At 43.9% G+C, this 15,063-nt stretch overlaps 1 protein-coding gene across 1 annotated transcript; it reads left to right on the top strand.

Moving 5' to 3' along the window:
* Positions 1 to 200: 200 nt before the first annotated feature.
* pdpn (podoplanin) lies at positions 201 to 12,816 on the top strand. Its single transcript, XM_019887960.1, has 4 exons — positions 201 to 551; positions 10,289 to 10,681; positions 11,108 to 11,216; positions 11,846 to 12,816. The coding sequence occupies exons 1-4, from the start codon at positions 500 to 502 to the stop codon at positions 11,850 to 11,852; spliced, it is 561 nt and encodes a 186-aa protein (XP_019743519.1). The 5' UTR covers positions 201 to 499; the 3' UTR covers positions 11,853 to 12,816.
* The last annotated feature ends 2,247 nt before the right edge of the window (positions 12,817 to 15,063 follow it).

Here is a 15,063-nt window from a genome sequence, read left to right as displayed (position 1 = left end):
CCTAAAACTGGTTATCCTTTCAAACTCATCTTTGGTCACTCTTAAAAATTAAAATTAGATAAAAAAATAATATATATATATATATATATATATAGCATCTCAAAAAACAGTGTATGTACATATATGCTAATTTTGCAGGACTAGATCCACCTCTTCACAGTCAGCCTCCTCCCAACGCAAACCTGCCCCCTAACAAACCACGACGAGTACCCACACCCCTCCTCCACTCTCAGCTCACAGTCTCCCTCTTTCTTTTTTCTTTCTGCTGTGGACCAGTTTCTCTCCTCGCTCTCCTTCACTTCCACACTGCACCTCTCATATCCCAACTTCAGAGGGCTTCCATCGAGATCTCGGCACGTTTCTTTTCATTCATTTTTTTTTTTTCCGGGGACAGGAGTCACGAGGGTCCCTCTGGATAAGCGCCTTGTGTGTTTGACGCTGTGAGAACATCTGGTTGTCGTCCTGTCATCATCAAACCAAGGAACCAGACTTGACCGCCATGAATGTTCAGCTGCTGCTCCTGTTGGCCTTCTGTGCCTTCACGCATGCGGGTGAGTAAACTTGTCTCTCTCTCTCTCTCTCGCGCGCTCTTTCTCAAAGCATAAAGTTGTGTCTCTATCCTGCCGTGAGCTGCGCGCTGTGTCCACACTTACTGCCTCCATGTGCCCACGCTGCCCCTTTGTCTGCTTGAATCCCTCATTTTGCCAGTCTCGTGTGCAACCACTTTACAATCGGGGTACCCTTATGATCTCCTTCTACTTGGATCGTAGTTACATACTTTAGATTTCATAAAGTGTTTCGAAACAAGTCATGAGAACTGTTAATTGTCTGTATAAACATGGCAATAGTTGCCAAATAGTGAGCCCGCACTCATTGTTGAAAATGTGTCTTTTGTCACACGTGACAAAGCTCATGAATAACCTATTCAAGTAAACAAAATCGAAACTCAGGCAGCACGGTGTATTCGTGGTTCGCAATTCTGCCTCACAGTCGGTAGGTTCCGGATTTGAGTCCCTTCTCGGACCCTCCGCGGAGTGTACACGTTCTCCCCTGGATTAATTGGAATCTCATTGGTGTTAATATGAGTGGGAGCGGTTGTATGTCTACATGTGCCATGTGATTGACTGGCGACCAGACCCGGGTGAACTCTGCCTCTCGCCCTAATTTTTTTTTTCTCCATTGTGAGACAAATAAAAGTTTTCCTATCTTATCTTAAAACAGCGAGGAAAAGCTCCAGCTCACGCGCAGCCACAATGAGGACAAGTGTTTTGGAAAAATGTATGAATTTGCGAATTCTTTATAAGACTGCCCTGACGAACACTTTCTCGTAATATAAATTGTACCCATTCAAATTAAGTCATTAGCGTTGATGAGAAATAACTAGTTCTTGCCAAATAGTGAGCCCGCACTGATTGCTAAAAAGTGCTATGCTGTTTTTATTATTTGCCCCCCACAAAAAAAAGCTCAATATTAACTTCTTTACAAACAAAATGGGAGCCTTTTACGGCAAGTATTTTAATTTGCAGGCAGAGAGAGAGGGAGGGAGAGAAAGAGAGCGAAAGCGAGCGAGACGGGGGGGTTAGTGATGTAATGGAGGAGCTCTGCGGCCTCGTGCCTTTCATTTATTTGAGCCCCCTCTATTAATAGAGAATCATACACAGTACATATAGGCATACATTATGTATGGCTATGGAGAGAGGGCATATGGTGGGTGCACGATGGGCTCCTAAGTGGCACCCTGCCCTCTTTTAATCACTAGCTATTCCTTGGTCTGTACATATTAGGTGGGTTATTATCTATCTATCTATCTATCTATCTATCTATCTATCTATCTATCTATCTATCTATCTATCTGTCTATCTGTCTATCTATCTATCTATCTCATAGATGTTGTTGATTGCACACTCCCAAAGAGAAGTTGGAAACAAAGAAAAGAGCTCATCCAGGCTCTTCAACGTTTGAAACGCCCGTGTGTCCCATAAAAGCCCACCGCCTCCTGTCTCCCTCCTCCAGTCTCCTTCTTAATGAGTTTTGTCTGCCACTGTGGACTAATAACACGGTCGTCACATCTGGCTGCTGAAGGAAGAGGTCAGCAGCCCCTTTGGTCATCAGCCCGCTTTTAGAAATGACTCAAATGTGACACTCATACTCCAAATATGAGGCTGGCACCGAAGCGCTGTGCAGGAGAAAACCTTCACCGTCATGAATCCAGCAGAAAGCAACATCTGTTTAGGGAATAGTTGCTGTTTTAGCAACGTGACTGAAGTATCAGACGTTTCGTGGTTAGCAGTTGACATACACTCGTCATGAGCATAAATGTCATGCCCTTTTGGGGCTTTTAATGATTTATTTGAATCGGTCTTCTTTCATCGTAGAGTCGAGAAAGACACATTTTTACAAATCCTAACAAGGTCAACCTTATTGTTCAATATTAACAGTTAAAAACACAAACATAACAAACAACAATGTGTTGATATCATTTCAAACTCATCTGACAAGCCCCCCTTTGAAAATAAATGACTTGATTTGATATCGGACAAAAGCAGCGAAAGTGTGCTTGTGTATCATTTTTGTTAAACCCTAAATGTCAAGCAATAATGGGACCTCTGTTGTTTCTCAGTTTGAGATTTTTCATAGAAATGCACAAAAGACAAACACAAAGCGACGAAGACTCTCCGTAACTTCCGTCAACAACCGGAGCTAACCTTAGCTCCTCCCAGACATAGAAAGTTTTGGTACGCCCGCAATGATGGCAGCACGCCACATAGATAACCATATCTGTCGTAGTGCCAAGCCTGACTCATGAGAAGGAGCTTGGTGACACCGTCATCCGGACTGATGGAAAATGGAAAGAAGAAAGCTGACTTAGTAGTCTTAGTCGTTAAAGAAGAAAAGATAAGAAGCTAGGCTAACTGTTAGCTTGCGTGGCAAACTTCTCACAGGGCTCCACACTAAGTTTTATTCTGGGAGCACACACACACACACACACACACACACACACACACACACACACACACACACACAGACAATACATTCTATATAGTGGCCAACATGCACTGAAACGTAGTCAGCGACGGGCCATCATGTCCCAAAACGTAATTGGCGATGGGGATTGGTGAGGTGGCCATGATGCCCCGGACCAGAACAGAAATACACCGGCCGTTCGGGAAATTTCACACATTTTCCTGAAATTTCCGATGGCCACCATACTGAGAACAACGGCAAGTCAGTAAAGACCAAAGAAGGAGAGTTGAATCGTTTTACACGACTGACCACAGTTGCGTGGCTCATGTGTATGGCATGTCCTGTATGTGTGCTGCAGGGTGAGGCATGGAACAAGAGAGGGAAAAAAAAAATGGAGCAAGACGCTGACTCAGGAACACATGACTCAATTGGTTGGGCTTTGGACGCAGCGTGCAGGGGATGGAGATTAGAAACATTTTAAGCAGCTTGGTTTAAACCTGTTGTTTTTCTTGAAACTTTTTTTTTCTGTGGAAAAAACTTTTTGGACAATTGTATGCTTCCAATTTGTGGCAGCTGTTTGAGGAAAAAGGCTTTTTTTTTTTTTCTTTTCCACCTTCCTGCATCTTGTCACTGGAGACGCGGCATTGGACCATTTCCGTCACGGCAGCAACGCGACTTGACTCAGTGTGTGTGTGGGTGCGAATCATTACATGCAGCAGGTGATGATGAGGACTGTTTTAAATCGAGGAGGGAATACAGGAGGTCATTCAAGAATGCCCATTCTGATATGTTAACAATAGTTTCTATCACAACTATTGATGATGTATCACAATATCTACTGTGTGCAACAGAAAAGGCAAATTGATGATTGAAACATGAATCGAAATGTCTGCCCGTGAAAATATCACCATAAAAATAAAATCTGATGAATTCCACCAAATACTTTATTTTATTTTTATTTTTTTCCAGGAATGTTAGCATTGTTGGATGAGTGGTTATTAAGTCTACCTCACAGTTGTGAGGTTCAGGGTTCAAACCTTTGCTCTGTTTGCATGTTCTCTCTGTTCTGTTTCTGGATCTAATGCTAATTCATGTACTTAAGAATTTTGCATCAACGATATCAATATTTCAGGCTGGTCTAGCAATACTTTATCATGATAGTCAACGATGGGATGCATCACAAGATCTATTTGTTATACTTTTTTGTTTACTTTTTTTTTTTTGACTATGCATAATATGCAAGTGGGACTTGAACCTGTTGCCGCTGCTGTAGTTGAAATATTCCAAAAACGCGCATGCTCGGTTGATTGAACACTCTAAATTGTCCCTAGGTGTGATTGTGAGCGCGAATGGTCGTTCGTCCATGTGCACCCTGCGATTGGCTAGCAACCATTTCAAGGTGAACCCTGCCTACTGGCTGAAGACAGATAGGCTCCAGCACGCCCGCGAGTCTCGTGAGGATAAGTGGATCAGATAATGAATGGATGGATGAAAGCAAGCATGGTAGACCTGGGTGGTCTGCCTCAGAGGTTTTGAGCTTTAGGATTCAAATTTCAGCTCTGGCCTTCCTGTGTGGAGCTCGCATATTTTCCCTGTGCTTGTGTGGGTTTTCTGCAGGTCCAACGGCTTCCTCTCACATTCCAAAAACATGCACGCGAGGTCCATTGAAGAGTCGGTTTTCCGTATAGTTGTGAATGTGAGCGCAAGTTTTAAAACAATGTTTAATGTGCCCTGCGATTGGCTGGTAACCCCTGCGGGGTGTACCCCACCTCTCAGATTCAGCTGGAATGGGCTCAAGCTCACCCCTGACCCTCATGAGTACTGTATAAGCGGTCTAGAAATTTAATGGATGGATGACTTTGAGTAGAAGCTCCATGTGTTCTTCTTCACTTCCTGTGTGTGTCATGTCCAAGGGTACCGGTATTTGTTTTCAGATGTGTTAGTCACAAGATTAGAGGTCTGCTTTATCTGCTACCAGCTGGAGATGATGGGCTCCAGATGGGTCATCTCTTAAGACCTTCATTGTGTAGTGCTCACACCAAGACTGAGAATATTTCACTCGCGGGCTCAAATCAGATCCACAGGTCGCGGTGCGTGGCACGACCTGGTATCCCAACTAAAGACTACTGCTTTAGGAGGGAAGCATATGCACATGGGTGCAGGGTACGCCGAGATGGGCTGGGTGTCTATCTTGACCAGCACCCTAAAAACATTCCTGAGAAGGTTAAATGCACATACTCCCTCAACACCTCTTAGACAACGCCGTGACTTGCACACATACACACCAGGCAGGGGCCTCTGACAGCTGATTGTAATGGATGCATTCTGTTATACTCCCTTCTCTCATGTTTCTACCAGTGTATTGTCTCATCCTCCCAGCGGGTGTCAAACTTAAGGGCCATGATTGATGTGGCCTGCAAAAGCCTTTGCATTAGTTTTTGGGTTTTTTTTTTTCAATTTGACGCAAAATTTCTCCCGCAATTGGAATTTTTCATCACTCTGGAAGGCCTTATTTTTGTCTAGTGCAATGTGCAGTCTAACTGTGTGCATGGGTGGAGTTTTCATTCTTTTGGTATTTTGCTAGACTATGTACAGGTGAAACTGGGCGTAATAGGCTGTTTGCACCTTTGTGTGCCGTTGCGGGATGGAAGAAGTCTTTTCCCGGCCAAGCCTAGCAGCATCCGCCACTTGAATCGAAATCAGAGCGGTCTGAGCACAGTACGTCTGAGTACGCCGCACTGGACATTGCGGAAACAGAAATAAACTTGATTGCATGACATTGGCAGGTAGACTGCAAGATCTCCCCTTGCGGATGATGGAGTCGGTTGCATGTGTGACGTGGGCAATTGGAGACCGCCATGAATCCCCGATCGGGTGTCTGTGTGTGACCCATACAATAGTAGTTGTACTAATAAAATTTTTCTTCAGATGAGAATGATTATCATTCATTCAATGAAATGATAACTATAAAGATTCAGAGGGACTCTGGTGTCATATTCATGAATGAAATCCGATCAAAAATGATCATCTGCAGTGCGGCGAATTTGTCTGCCTGTGCATTGATGAAATAAATCAAAATCGCGTTACACCACCAGCGCCACAGGTTAGACCTGTCCCCCCCCCCCACCCTCGAAATTGCTGATGCGCCTTTTTTTGCACCAAGCGCAGACTACTTTCTGTTACCAGTTACTGTTACGATCTGATCCCAAAACCTGTCTCTCAGTCGAGATTTGCCACTTCTACAGACTTCCTTTACACCAATTCCTATGAAGCAGGTCTTTGGCAGCATCTTGTGGCATCTTGTGCTTTTTCTGAAAGAGCACAAAAAATACTGCATGAAAGTGTTTCAGTTGTGAATCGTGAACTGCGTGCGTACATGCGGAAGATGACTGCTAACTACTAAGACGTTTGATGTTCATAACAAAGCATCATTTTGCTCACCTCAACTTTCATTAAGAAGTGGCCTCTTCCTCTGAGTGCCAAGGGTCTGATGAAGAGAAGGGTCTATTGGGGGAGTCGCTCCCCTTTCCCACTCTTCACCGCCGCAAAGGCTTCAGCTGTCATGGCACACTTCTCAGGGAGTGGCAGAGGAAGAGTGGAAGATGTAGATTACAAGGCATAGAGAGCAGAAAGGATGTATGCACCACTGATCTCAGAGCCTGTGTGCACCCACCATTGGCGGCACTGGGAGAGGAAATACGACTCTGAGCTAATTGTGAGAACTGAACACATAATGAAGCAATTGTTAGTGGTGGCGGTGGTCTGGGCGATTACACGTAGCGTAAAGCCAATTTATCATTTCTTACAGGCATTCCAAACAAACAGTCTGAGGCTCGGTTTGACCCCCACTAACCCCCCCCCCCCCCCCCCCCACCGCCTCCCCCTTCCTTTTCAATGGGAACAAATGTTTTCTTCTATTTACCCCTCCTGTTGCTAATGAACACAGCCGTCTGACGGCACATGACCAGAAATAGCTGCACTTCTTGTCTGACACGCGCAGAAGAATTTTCTGTTATTTAACTTACAGGACTTTAGATCTGCGGGGGGGTGGAAAGCATGGCATGCTGGCCATTTAAAGCTGGCTTCGTTACTTAACGACAAATGACCTGGCTCCATCTGTCCCTTTTAAAGGTTAAATGTGGCCCCTTAGCACAACATTTTTCCCGGTCCTGAATTAGACCGACTGAAAAAGGGTAGCCCAAGTTTCGCCGACTCTGTGCTGTAAGAGAGTCCGGCATGTTGTTTTTTTTTTTTTTCATCCTTTTCGTTGAGAAGAAGTCATTTCGGGCCAACACAAGTTTATTCTAGTCCATAATTTTGGTACAGCTGAAATGTACCCTCCTTCGTTGGGACGCAGCGCGGTTCCAGGCCGAGCTTTCAGTTGTGGTCGCGGGGATGTTGAACATGGCGGGAGCGAGCTCGGCTGATTGAAGGGTAGTGATCAGGTTGAGCTCGGGCGGCTTCACAGCGCGGACCTTGATGAAAGACACTAGGATAAATGCAGCTCTTCACACAGCTGCAAAACTCATCATGGAAGATTCCTTTTTGTTCCAGAGCATGGCCATCATCAAAACTCTTGACTACATGCGGTTGGCTTCCATATGGAACGATACCGCACTGCTATTCAAATTTTCTCCTCCGACTGGAAAACAATCATTTGACTTCATTGGAATTTGGGTTCTCATTTATGGCCACCACCAAAATAATCAATAAAAATACTAACAAATCAAGAATAAAGTTGCAGACAGTAATTTGACGTGTATTGGACTGTAACTCTCCTAAATGCTGACTTTGGTGCAGGCAGTGTGGTTTCAGTTTCCACTCAGTGGCGGTGTGAATGTGCTGTCATCGACTGGCGACCAATCCGGGGGTGTTGTCTAGCTTCTGCCCAAATTCAGATGGCGTAGGGTCCAGCTCCAGAACCCTTAACTCTCCTAATATGAAAATAAGTAAAGTTAAAGCATGCCAATTTTAGTGTTTCCCTAATAGTCACTCTAAAATCCCTGTTCTGTATCAACTAAATAACACGGATAAGACAGAAAAAAAAGGTGGTTGCCTACTCCCCGGCATGTAGTCACAACTCAAAACATGTCAAAACAATTCTCAAAATTCAAACTGATTTCTCCAAGACTGCCTCATTCTCTCCACTACAAATTATCCATTTGTGGCACCGCCCTTGAACAATTCCAAATTCTTCCGACTACAGAGGCTTTCCCGCACTCGCCTCACTCATCAACTTGTGCAGCGTGGCTCCCTCCGCAGGAAATGAGGCAGAGGATGTGGCATGTTGGGCCGCACAGAGCCAGAAAGACAGGATGGAGGAATTGCTTGAAGATGTGTGCCGTATTACATCACAGGGTGGGGCTGCTGCCCTTCTGGTGAGGGCGGTGGAATGACACAGCCATGTTACTTTGTTAAAATGTGTTCCAAATGCCTCCCGGAGATGCCGTTTGAAGGTGTACTGGCGTGCGATCTTAATCTCAAGGATACGCCACAAGTTCTCAGTAGAGTTGAGGTCAGGGGACGACACGTGTTTCGTGTATGTCTATCTCTATCCCCACAGCGGCTTCAATCATTGTGTTCGCATGAGAATTGTTTTACGGCAGGAGGCAGGGTTTTGTTTTGAATACCATGGCAGGAAATGCTTTTTCAGGCACTCTGAAGGGACCCCACCGCCTCTCCCTCGCTCAGTTATTCCAGCCCAAAATATCACTCTGCCGCCATGTTGACGTCACAGCTTTGTTGGGGCACAATAATGGTGGCAAATGAGAAGGATCACTTTGGTGTGAGTCGGGCTTGTTGGAACACAGGCCAACACATGAGGCAAGCAGCCATCATGGCGACTCTAGTCCAACAATGAATGCATTCACGCACAAGGCTTAAGTTGTCCAAGAGGGCAGTAAGAGGAGAAGAATGGTATGTAAGGTCCTCGGCTCCAAAGTTAGCGGCAGCTCTCAGGTTACCCTACGGAGGCCTGCGGAGATTCGCTTGACTTGTCACCAAGTAACGTGTCTAACGTGTCGTCCTGCTGTACAGCATGGTCGGCGTTCGTTTACCGTGCATTGCAAGGGCTTTGCGTGCCGCGTCCGGCAAATGTACGTACTGTAGATTGATCTGCGTAAATGACACCTTTGAAACAATGGAACACAGAATGTTAATGCGAGAAATGGACAAATGATAACAATATATCTTTGTGGGGTCTGTTTTCTGCTCGAGCTCGACAAAATGCCTGGCAACGGGGGAAAATGCCAGCAAGGGTAATTAGGTGTTATGCAGTTCAGCAGATGACGATTAACCGTATTAGTTTTCATCCATCAGAGGGGATCAGTGGTGATTTTTATTAATTGAATAAAAATGTCTTCCACAACATATCAACATTTACTCCAAATCACAAAATGACTACTTTACTAATTCTAGAGTGAAATTTGTGTGTTCAAGTGACTCAGTGAAGGAAACGGAATGACAATTTGACTGAATCGAGTCAACTGAATGTTTTGTGTTTTTTTTTTTTATCTTGTATGACAATTTGTACAGTGACTCACAGATCTGTATCAAATATAAAATGCATACTGTAATGGAAAGGAAAAAAAAAAACATTTGTCTCCGTAGACCTCAATGCAGAACCCCCATAGGTCACTGTTACCACTTTTCCAACCACCCCCCCCCCCCCAAAAAAAAAACAACTTCATTCGACACCAGGGCCAGTGCTGTGCTTAGTTGGCACTTAACAAGTTCGTGTTTGGTTTTCTGCTGGCAAAGAGCCAAGTAGGAGCTACGTCATTACGTCATTGTAAAGAGTCCAAACGTCACTGCTTCCGTTGACGTTTACCCAAGAGCGCCCGCGCTAATAATAGTCATAATAATAAAAATGATAATAATTCACTGTTAGCATCTACGAGGCAACTTAGCATAGCATCGATTATACTTGTATGATCACATTTGGCTGCGAGTCGGAGATCGCATGCTATATGGGCGCATCTCAACAGTTTGTCTAAAACTTGCGTGTGTCCAGGGAGTCATTCTTCTACCTTTGTGCTCATAATACCGTCCCCTGACCTAGTCCGGCCCGACAAATAATCGGGGCAAGCTTCAGCGCCAATTTCAAGCACCAGAACTCGAGCTAGAGCCAACTTCGGTGGTGGAAAAAGAAAGAATTGGTGCTAACCTGCGCACTAGCCCAGAACTAGCACGAGCACAAGCGCGGTGGTAAAGGGCTATATGTTGGGTACTGGTAGTTTATGTCATGTTTCTTTTAATTGTAAGCATACAAAGAGCAGCAGTTAGCAGCAAAGATGTGACATCTGTCTAAATGGTTGCTGTCTAGGCCCCACAGTCCTCCCAACAGACCACGACGTTTTGATGACTCACTCCTTAGCAGACCTCCGTACCCATGAGCCCACAGAGGCCGGCACAGAGCTTGACGTCATCACCGGTGCTCCGTCAACCCACCCAATGACGGCCGAACAGCAAGATGCGGTGGACGTCACGACCGAGGCGCAGTCTCCTCAGGCGACGCCCGGTACTGAGGAGCCCACGGTCGAGAGTGAAACCCCCACTTCGGTTGCTACCGAGGCTGCCGAACCCCTTACCACCGAGTCCCCTGCTGTGGAGATCACCCCGACGGAGGCTCCCGAAGAGGCTGAGATCATCCCCCAGTGGACGGAAACTGTCAAGGTGGACATGCCAGATGAGGTGGTTGTTGAAGATGGTGCAGAGGGTGAGCAATGAATAAATGAGATGAATAATTAGTATGAGAGGTACACGAAATACTCACTCCTCAAGTTCAAACACCCTTCAGTTGTATTTCACTTTTTAGTTCTCGTTTTGCATTTGCATATATTGTTTTGAAACTTTACATTTTGTCCACATCTTATTTAACTCACTGTATGTAAAATGCATTTTAATTGAATCAATATTGAAGTTGATCTTCTTATTGTCCTATTATTAAGCGCAGTATGAATGTTCAAACCGTGCCTAACATGACAGTGAATGTCATTATACTCACGGGCATAAAACACTGTGGCATAAAAGGCTATTTCATGTTTCATGTTAGTTTTTAATGGTGGCCATGAGGCGCTAAGCAGATGTGATTTGCAAAAAAGTTGAGAACCGCTGTCCGAACACTTTGATTTCTGCCCTGCAGAAGGCCTGAGCTCGGGCCAGGTCGTCGGCATTGTGATTGGCGCTCTGTTGGCCGTCGTCATTGTCGTCGTCGCGGTGATCGCTGTCGTCAGGAGGATGGGAAAATACTCGTGAGTACCTCGCCTCAATTTCGAATCGTCATGTCGCGTTGACCAGATATGAGTATTTACCTTACAGTGGAACGCCACACATTTGGGATGAGCTTTGAATGCCACGGAGTTCCTCAATTTTATTATTTTAGTACAATTTTTGTATCAATGAAAACTTATACATTTATTTTTTGTATATGTATTCATTATTATTGCAATTCTTCTTCTTCTTATTATTATTATTATTTATTTCTATTGTTATTAGCATAGTTGCTGTTGTTCTTATTTCTTTTTACTGTTTTGACTTGATTTTCATTTATTGCTTGTATTTGTTTATTGTTTATTTGTGGAGGTGAGACAACACAATTACCCAATAGAAACCACTCGTGTGCTGTATGATCATGCAGTCGTTTTTGTTCGTGTGTTAGAAGTTTTCAGCTAATCATGTCCTGCAATCCCGCACTTACTTCTAAATCATCAGTTTCAGATCATCATTACAAAAGAGTGATGTCATTGTGTGAAACACTAAGACTTGCTTCTTTGTGGCACGTGTCTGGCTAAAAATGGTGGTACTTAACCTGGATTCGATCGAACACTGGGGTTAAGAACCTTATCTCCTGAGTGACAGCAGCTCTCCTTCTCGTCCTCAGCCCCTGAAGAAGAAAAAGACGAAGGCGGCCAAGCAGCAGGAGCCGTCAAAGTTCTGGAAATTCTGAACTACTGAACTGTGACGTCAATTACAATCATTGAAACAGCAACCAACGAATAAATTTAACACCAGAACTTTATGATTCTAAGCAGGACTCGGAACTGTCATGTTGCCGAAAGAAAAAGATGGGAGCCTAGTTTGTGTGTCCAGTATGTATGATATGTATGTAAGACGACAGAGACATGCCGCTCATTGTTCACCTCGATGACGTCACGGCAAATGGAGTGATTCATATAAACACAATACACAAAGGAATTTCACCGTAAAACGTGATCCCGCATCAGCGATATAGTGATTAGACTCGGGGTTTTTTTTTTTTTTTGTGTTTTGTTTTTAATGGGATCATTGAGACGTTCGTCAGTTTGTTAGCGAGGCTACATCCTGTTTCAGGAAAGCTGATGTTAAGACTTTAGGAATAGGTCAAAAGGACCGTACCAATTTAAGACTAGGGGGAATGCTTCTATGGTGATTTACACTGTGAACAGATATATACATTTCTTTAACAAGAATGGAAAATGTTATGGTGCACCATATTTGTTCATTTGTAGGTAGCAGGCTACTACCTGGTTCAAGAATACTGACATAAAACTTACAGCCAAAAATGTCTATCAGAATTCTTGGGTGGTGGGAAAGTTTCTATCTGGATTTACACCGCAAAAAGAGAAAAGAAGAAACATTAAAAACATGGAGCGCCATACTTTATAATTTGCTACTCAATAGGCTACTTACTGTTCAAGACAAATGATGTCATACATACAAGCATTTCTCTGACTTTCTGGAACAAGTTTCCGCTTTAGAAATAGAAAAAAGGGACCCTACCAATTTGGATTTATTTTTGGGGAAGGGACACTGCTTCTATTGTGATATACACTGTGGAAAGAGAAATACATTTCCGAACAAAAGTGAAAATCATTATGAAATGCCATATTTGTCTTTTGTTTGTTCATTTTGTTTGTTAGTTAACAGGCAACTTCCTGCTTCAAGATGGCTGACAGAAGACTTTCCGCCACGGGTGTCAAAGTCAAGGCCCGGGGGCCAGATCTGGTCCGCCACCTCATTTTATGTGGCCCGCGAAAGCAAATCAAGCATGTCAAGTTCCATGATGCTTGCTAAAGTCTGAACCAAATTTTCAAATTGTCTTATGTAACCCACAATAACAGTCATTATTTTTGACTTCTGATTTTAAAACTAGTTATCCATAAATTTGTTGTGTGCTGTGTATGGAAAATGTGGAGGTGATTACACACATTTATATGGTTTCCCAAAATTCATAACGGCCCTCCAAGGTAAACCGTAACTACAATGTGGCCCGCGACCAAAATGAGTTTGACACCCCTGCTTTAGGCTTAGCCAAAACTGACAACAAATTCTAGGACAGGGATCATTTCTATTGTAAGTCAAATGTAATGTTTGTGTAGCCATCTGATTTTTTTTTTTTAACCCCGCAGGCTATTTACCGTTTAGAAAAAGATAACGTAAGACTAAGAATGGAGAACATGGACTCAGGAAATACATTTCTTGAACAAAAGTGAAAAACATCACACAACTACACATCCTGGGGCGTTGAGAACACTGATGTTATGTTTCAAATGGCAAAAAGAGAAAGGATATTTCTGTGCACATCAATGAAAACATTGCGAAAGTCCATATTTGTGTTTGTTTGTCCATCAGTTTGTTCCGAAAGCTACTTCCTGGTTTAGAAAGCATGACGTAAGACCTGAATAGATCAAACCCAATCACCCATTTCATATTCTGGGGAATCGTTTCTCCTCTGCCTCAAAGTGTGGGTGGGGGGAAAAAAGAAAATAAACTTTCTAAATGTTTAACCAGACACGTACAAAATTTTAACAGTTTTTCATCTGCAGTTTTGGAAAACATTTTCAATGCTAGATCTTGCTTGATGCCAACTAACAAAAGGTTTTAGAATGAGATAATTAAACGTGCATGCAACCCGGAAGGAGAAAAGTACTAACGATGGCTACAAATTAGACACAATGGAACCTATTTTGGCAGTGACGTCATATTTGTGCCAGCACAAGTCTAGCCTCGCGTGTTTGGGGCCGTGTTACGTCTGTCTGGGCGTGACTGTGCATGAAGCAGCCTCGCCCCCAACGCTCCTGCTAATTTGGTGACAGAAAGTAGTCTGCACTCCGCGTAAAAACGGGACAACGGCCTAGTTCAGCGTGTTTGTGAATCAAGTAGAGCCACTACGCTTTCTGCCATGACCCCCAACACATCTCGCAAAAAGTAGATTCAATTTTAAACGAAAAGTAGGTCTATTTTGCAGAGCAGGTGGTGTTACGCGATTTTGGTGTATCAAAGAACAGGCAGATTCGGCACTGCACGGACGTGCGTGGTGGTCCTCATGGTATTTCGTTCATGATATGACATCAGCGTGAGAATTAAAATCATCATCATTTTTTATCAATTTTAATAGCACCCCGTCACTATTGCCAGCGGTCACACACAGACGCAAGATCACGTTCAAGGCTATCTCCAATTTCCCACGCACATACACAACCGACTACGTCATCCGAAAAGGGCGATATTAAAGTGTACGTGTCAACGTCCAGCGAGTCTAATCTGTTTCCGCATGTCAAGCACGGCAAACTTGGCCGTGCGCTTCGTACCGCCCTGATTTTCATGCAAATTAGGGATGCAGCGAGGATTGGCCTGGAAAACACCAAGTTCCATCCCACAATGGCGCACAAAGGCGCAAACACTCACCCCAAAGTCTATCAAAATACAAAAGAAAAAAACACTCCGCCCATATGCACAGTTCCAGTGCGCTCTGCGCTAGCCTTGCACTCTGAACAAAAATAGGGCCTCGGTCAACATTGATGTTGCACCTGCATAAGCTATCATTAGTGACTATAAGACACGTGGCACATGCAGAACTGTTAATCATTTCTCCTCAGTCCCTGACATTTTGTTGACCAAATGTATGAAGCGCTGTTTGCAGAAGTGACTTGGTATAGGCCAGAGGGTGGGTTGTAACATAAAAAAAAATGACATTAAAGCAATGGTGACGTGACATTTTGCCTCCTTTAACACTGACAACTAACAGAAGAGTTTGCGCCACACTCACTCGTCGATCAGAACCATGTTCGAGCGCGTTATCAATGTGAACTGATTGTATTTTACCAATGAACACCCCTT

Source organism: Hippocampus comes, unplaced genomic scaffold (assembly GCF_001891065.2).
Source record: "Hippocampus comes isolate QL1 unplaced genomic scaffold, H_comes_QL1_v1.1 scaffold14, whole genome shotgun sequence".
Lineage (NCBI taxonomy): Eukaryota > Metazoa > Chordata > Actinopteri > Syngnathiformes > Syngnathidae > Hippocampus > Hippocampus comes.
Note: the sequence above shows the minus strand (reverse complement) of the source record. Positions and strands in the feature narration are given on the sequence as shown.

Excerpts from the sequence above, each read along its gene's own strand:
- pdpn (XM_019887960.1), top strand. The coding sequence starts at position 500 with ATGAATGTTCAGCTGCTGCTCCTGTTGGCCTTCTGTGCCTTCACGCAT. Across the intron at positions 552-10,288 it reads CTGTGCCTTCACGCATGCGG|GCCCCACAGTCCTCCCAACA; the intron begins GTGAGTAAACTT and ends GTTGCTGTCTAG. Across the intron at positions 10,682-11,107 it reads TGTTGAAGATGGTGCAGAGG|AAGGCCTGAGCTCGGGCCAG; the intron begins GTGAGCAATGAA and ends TCTGCCCTGCAG.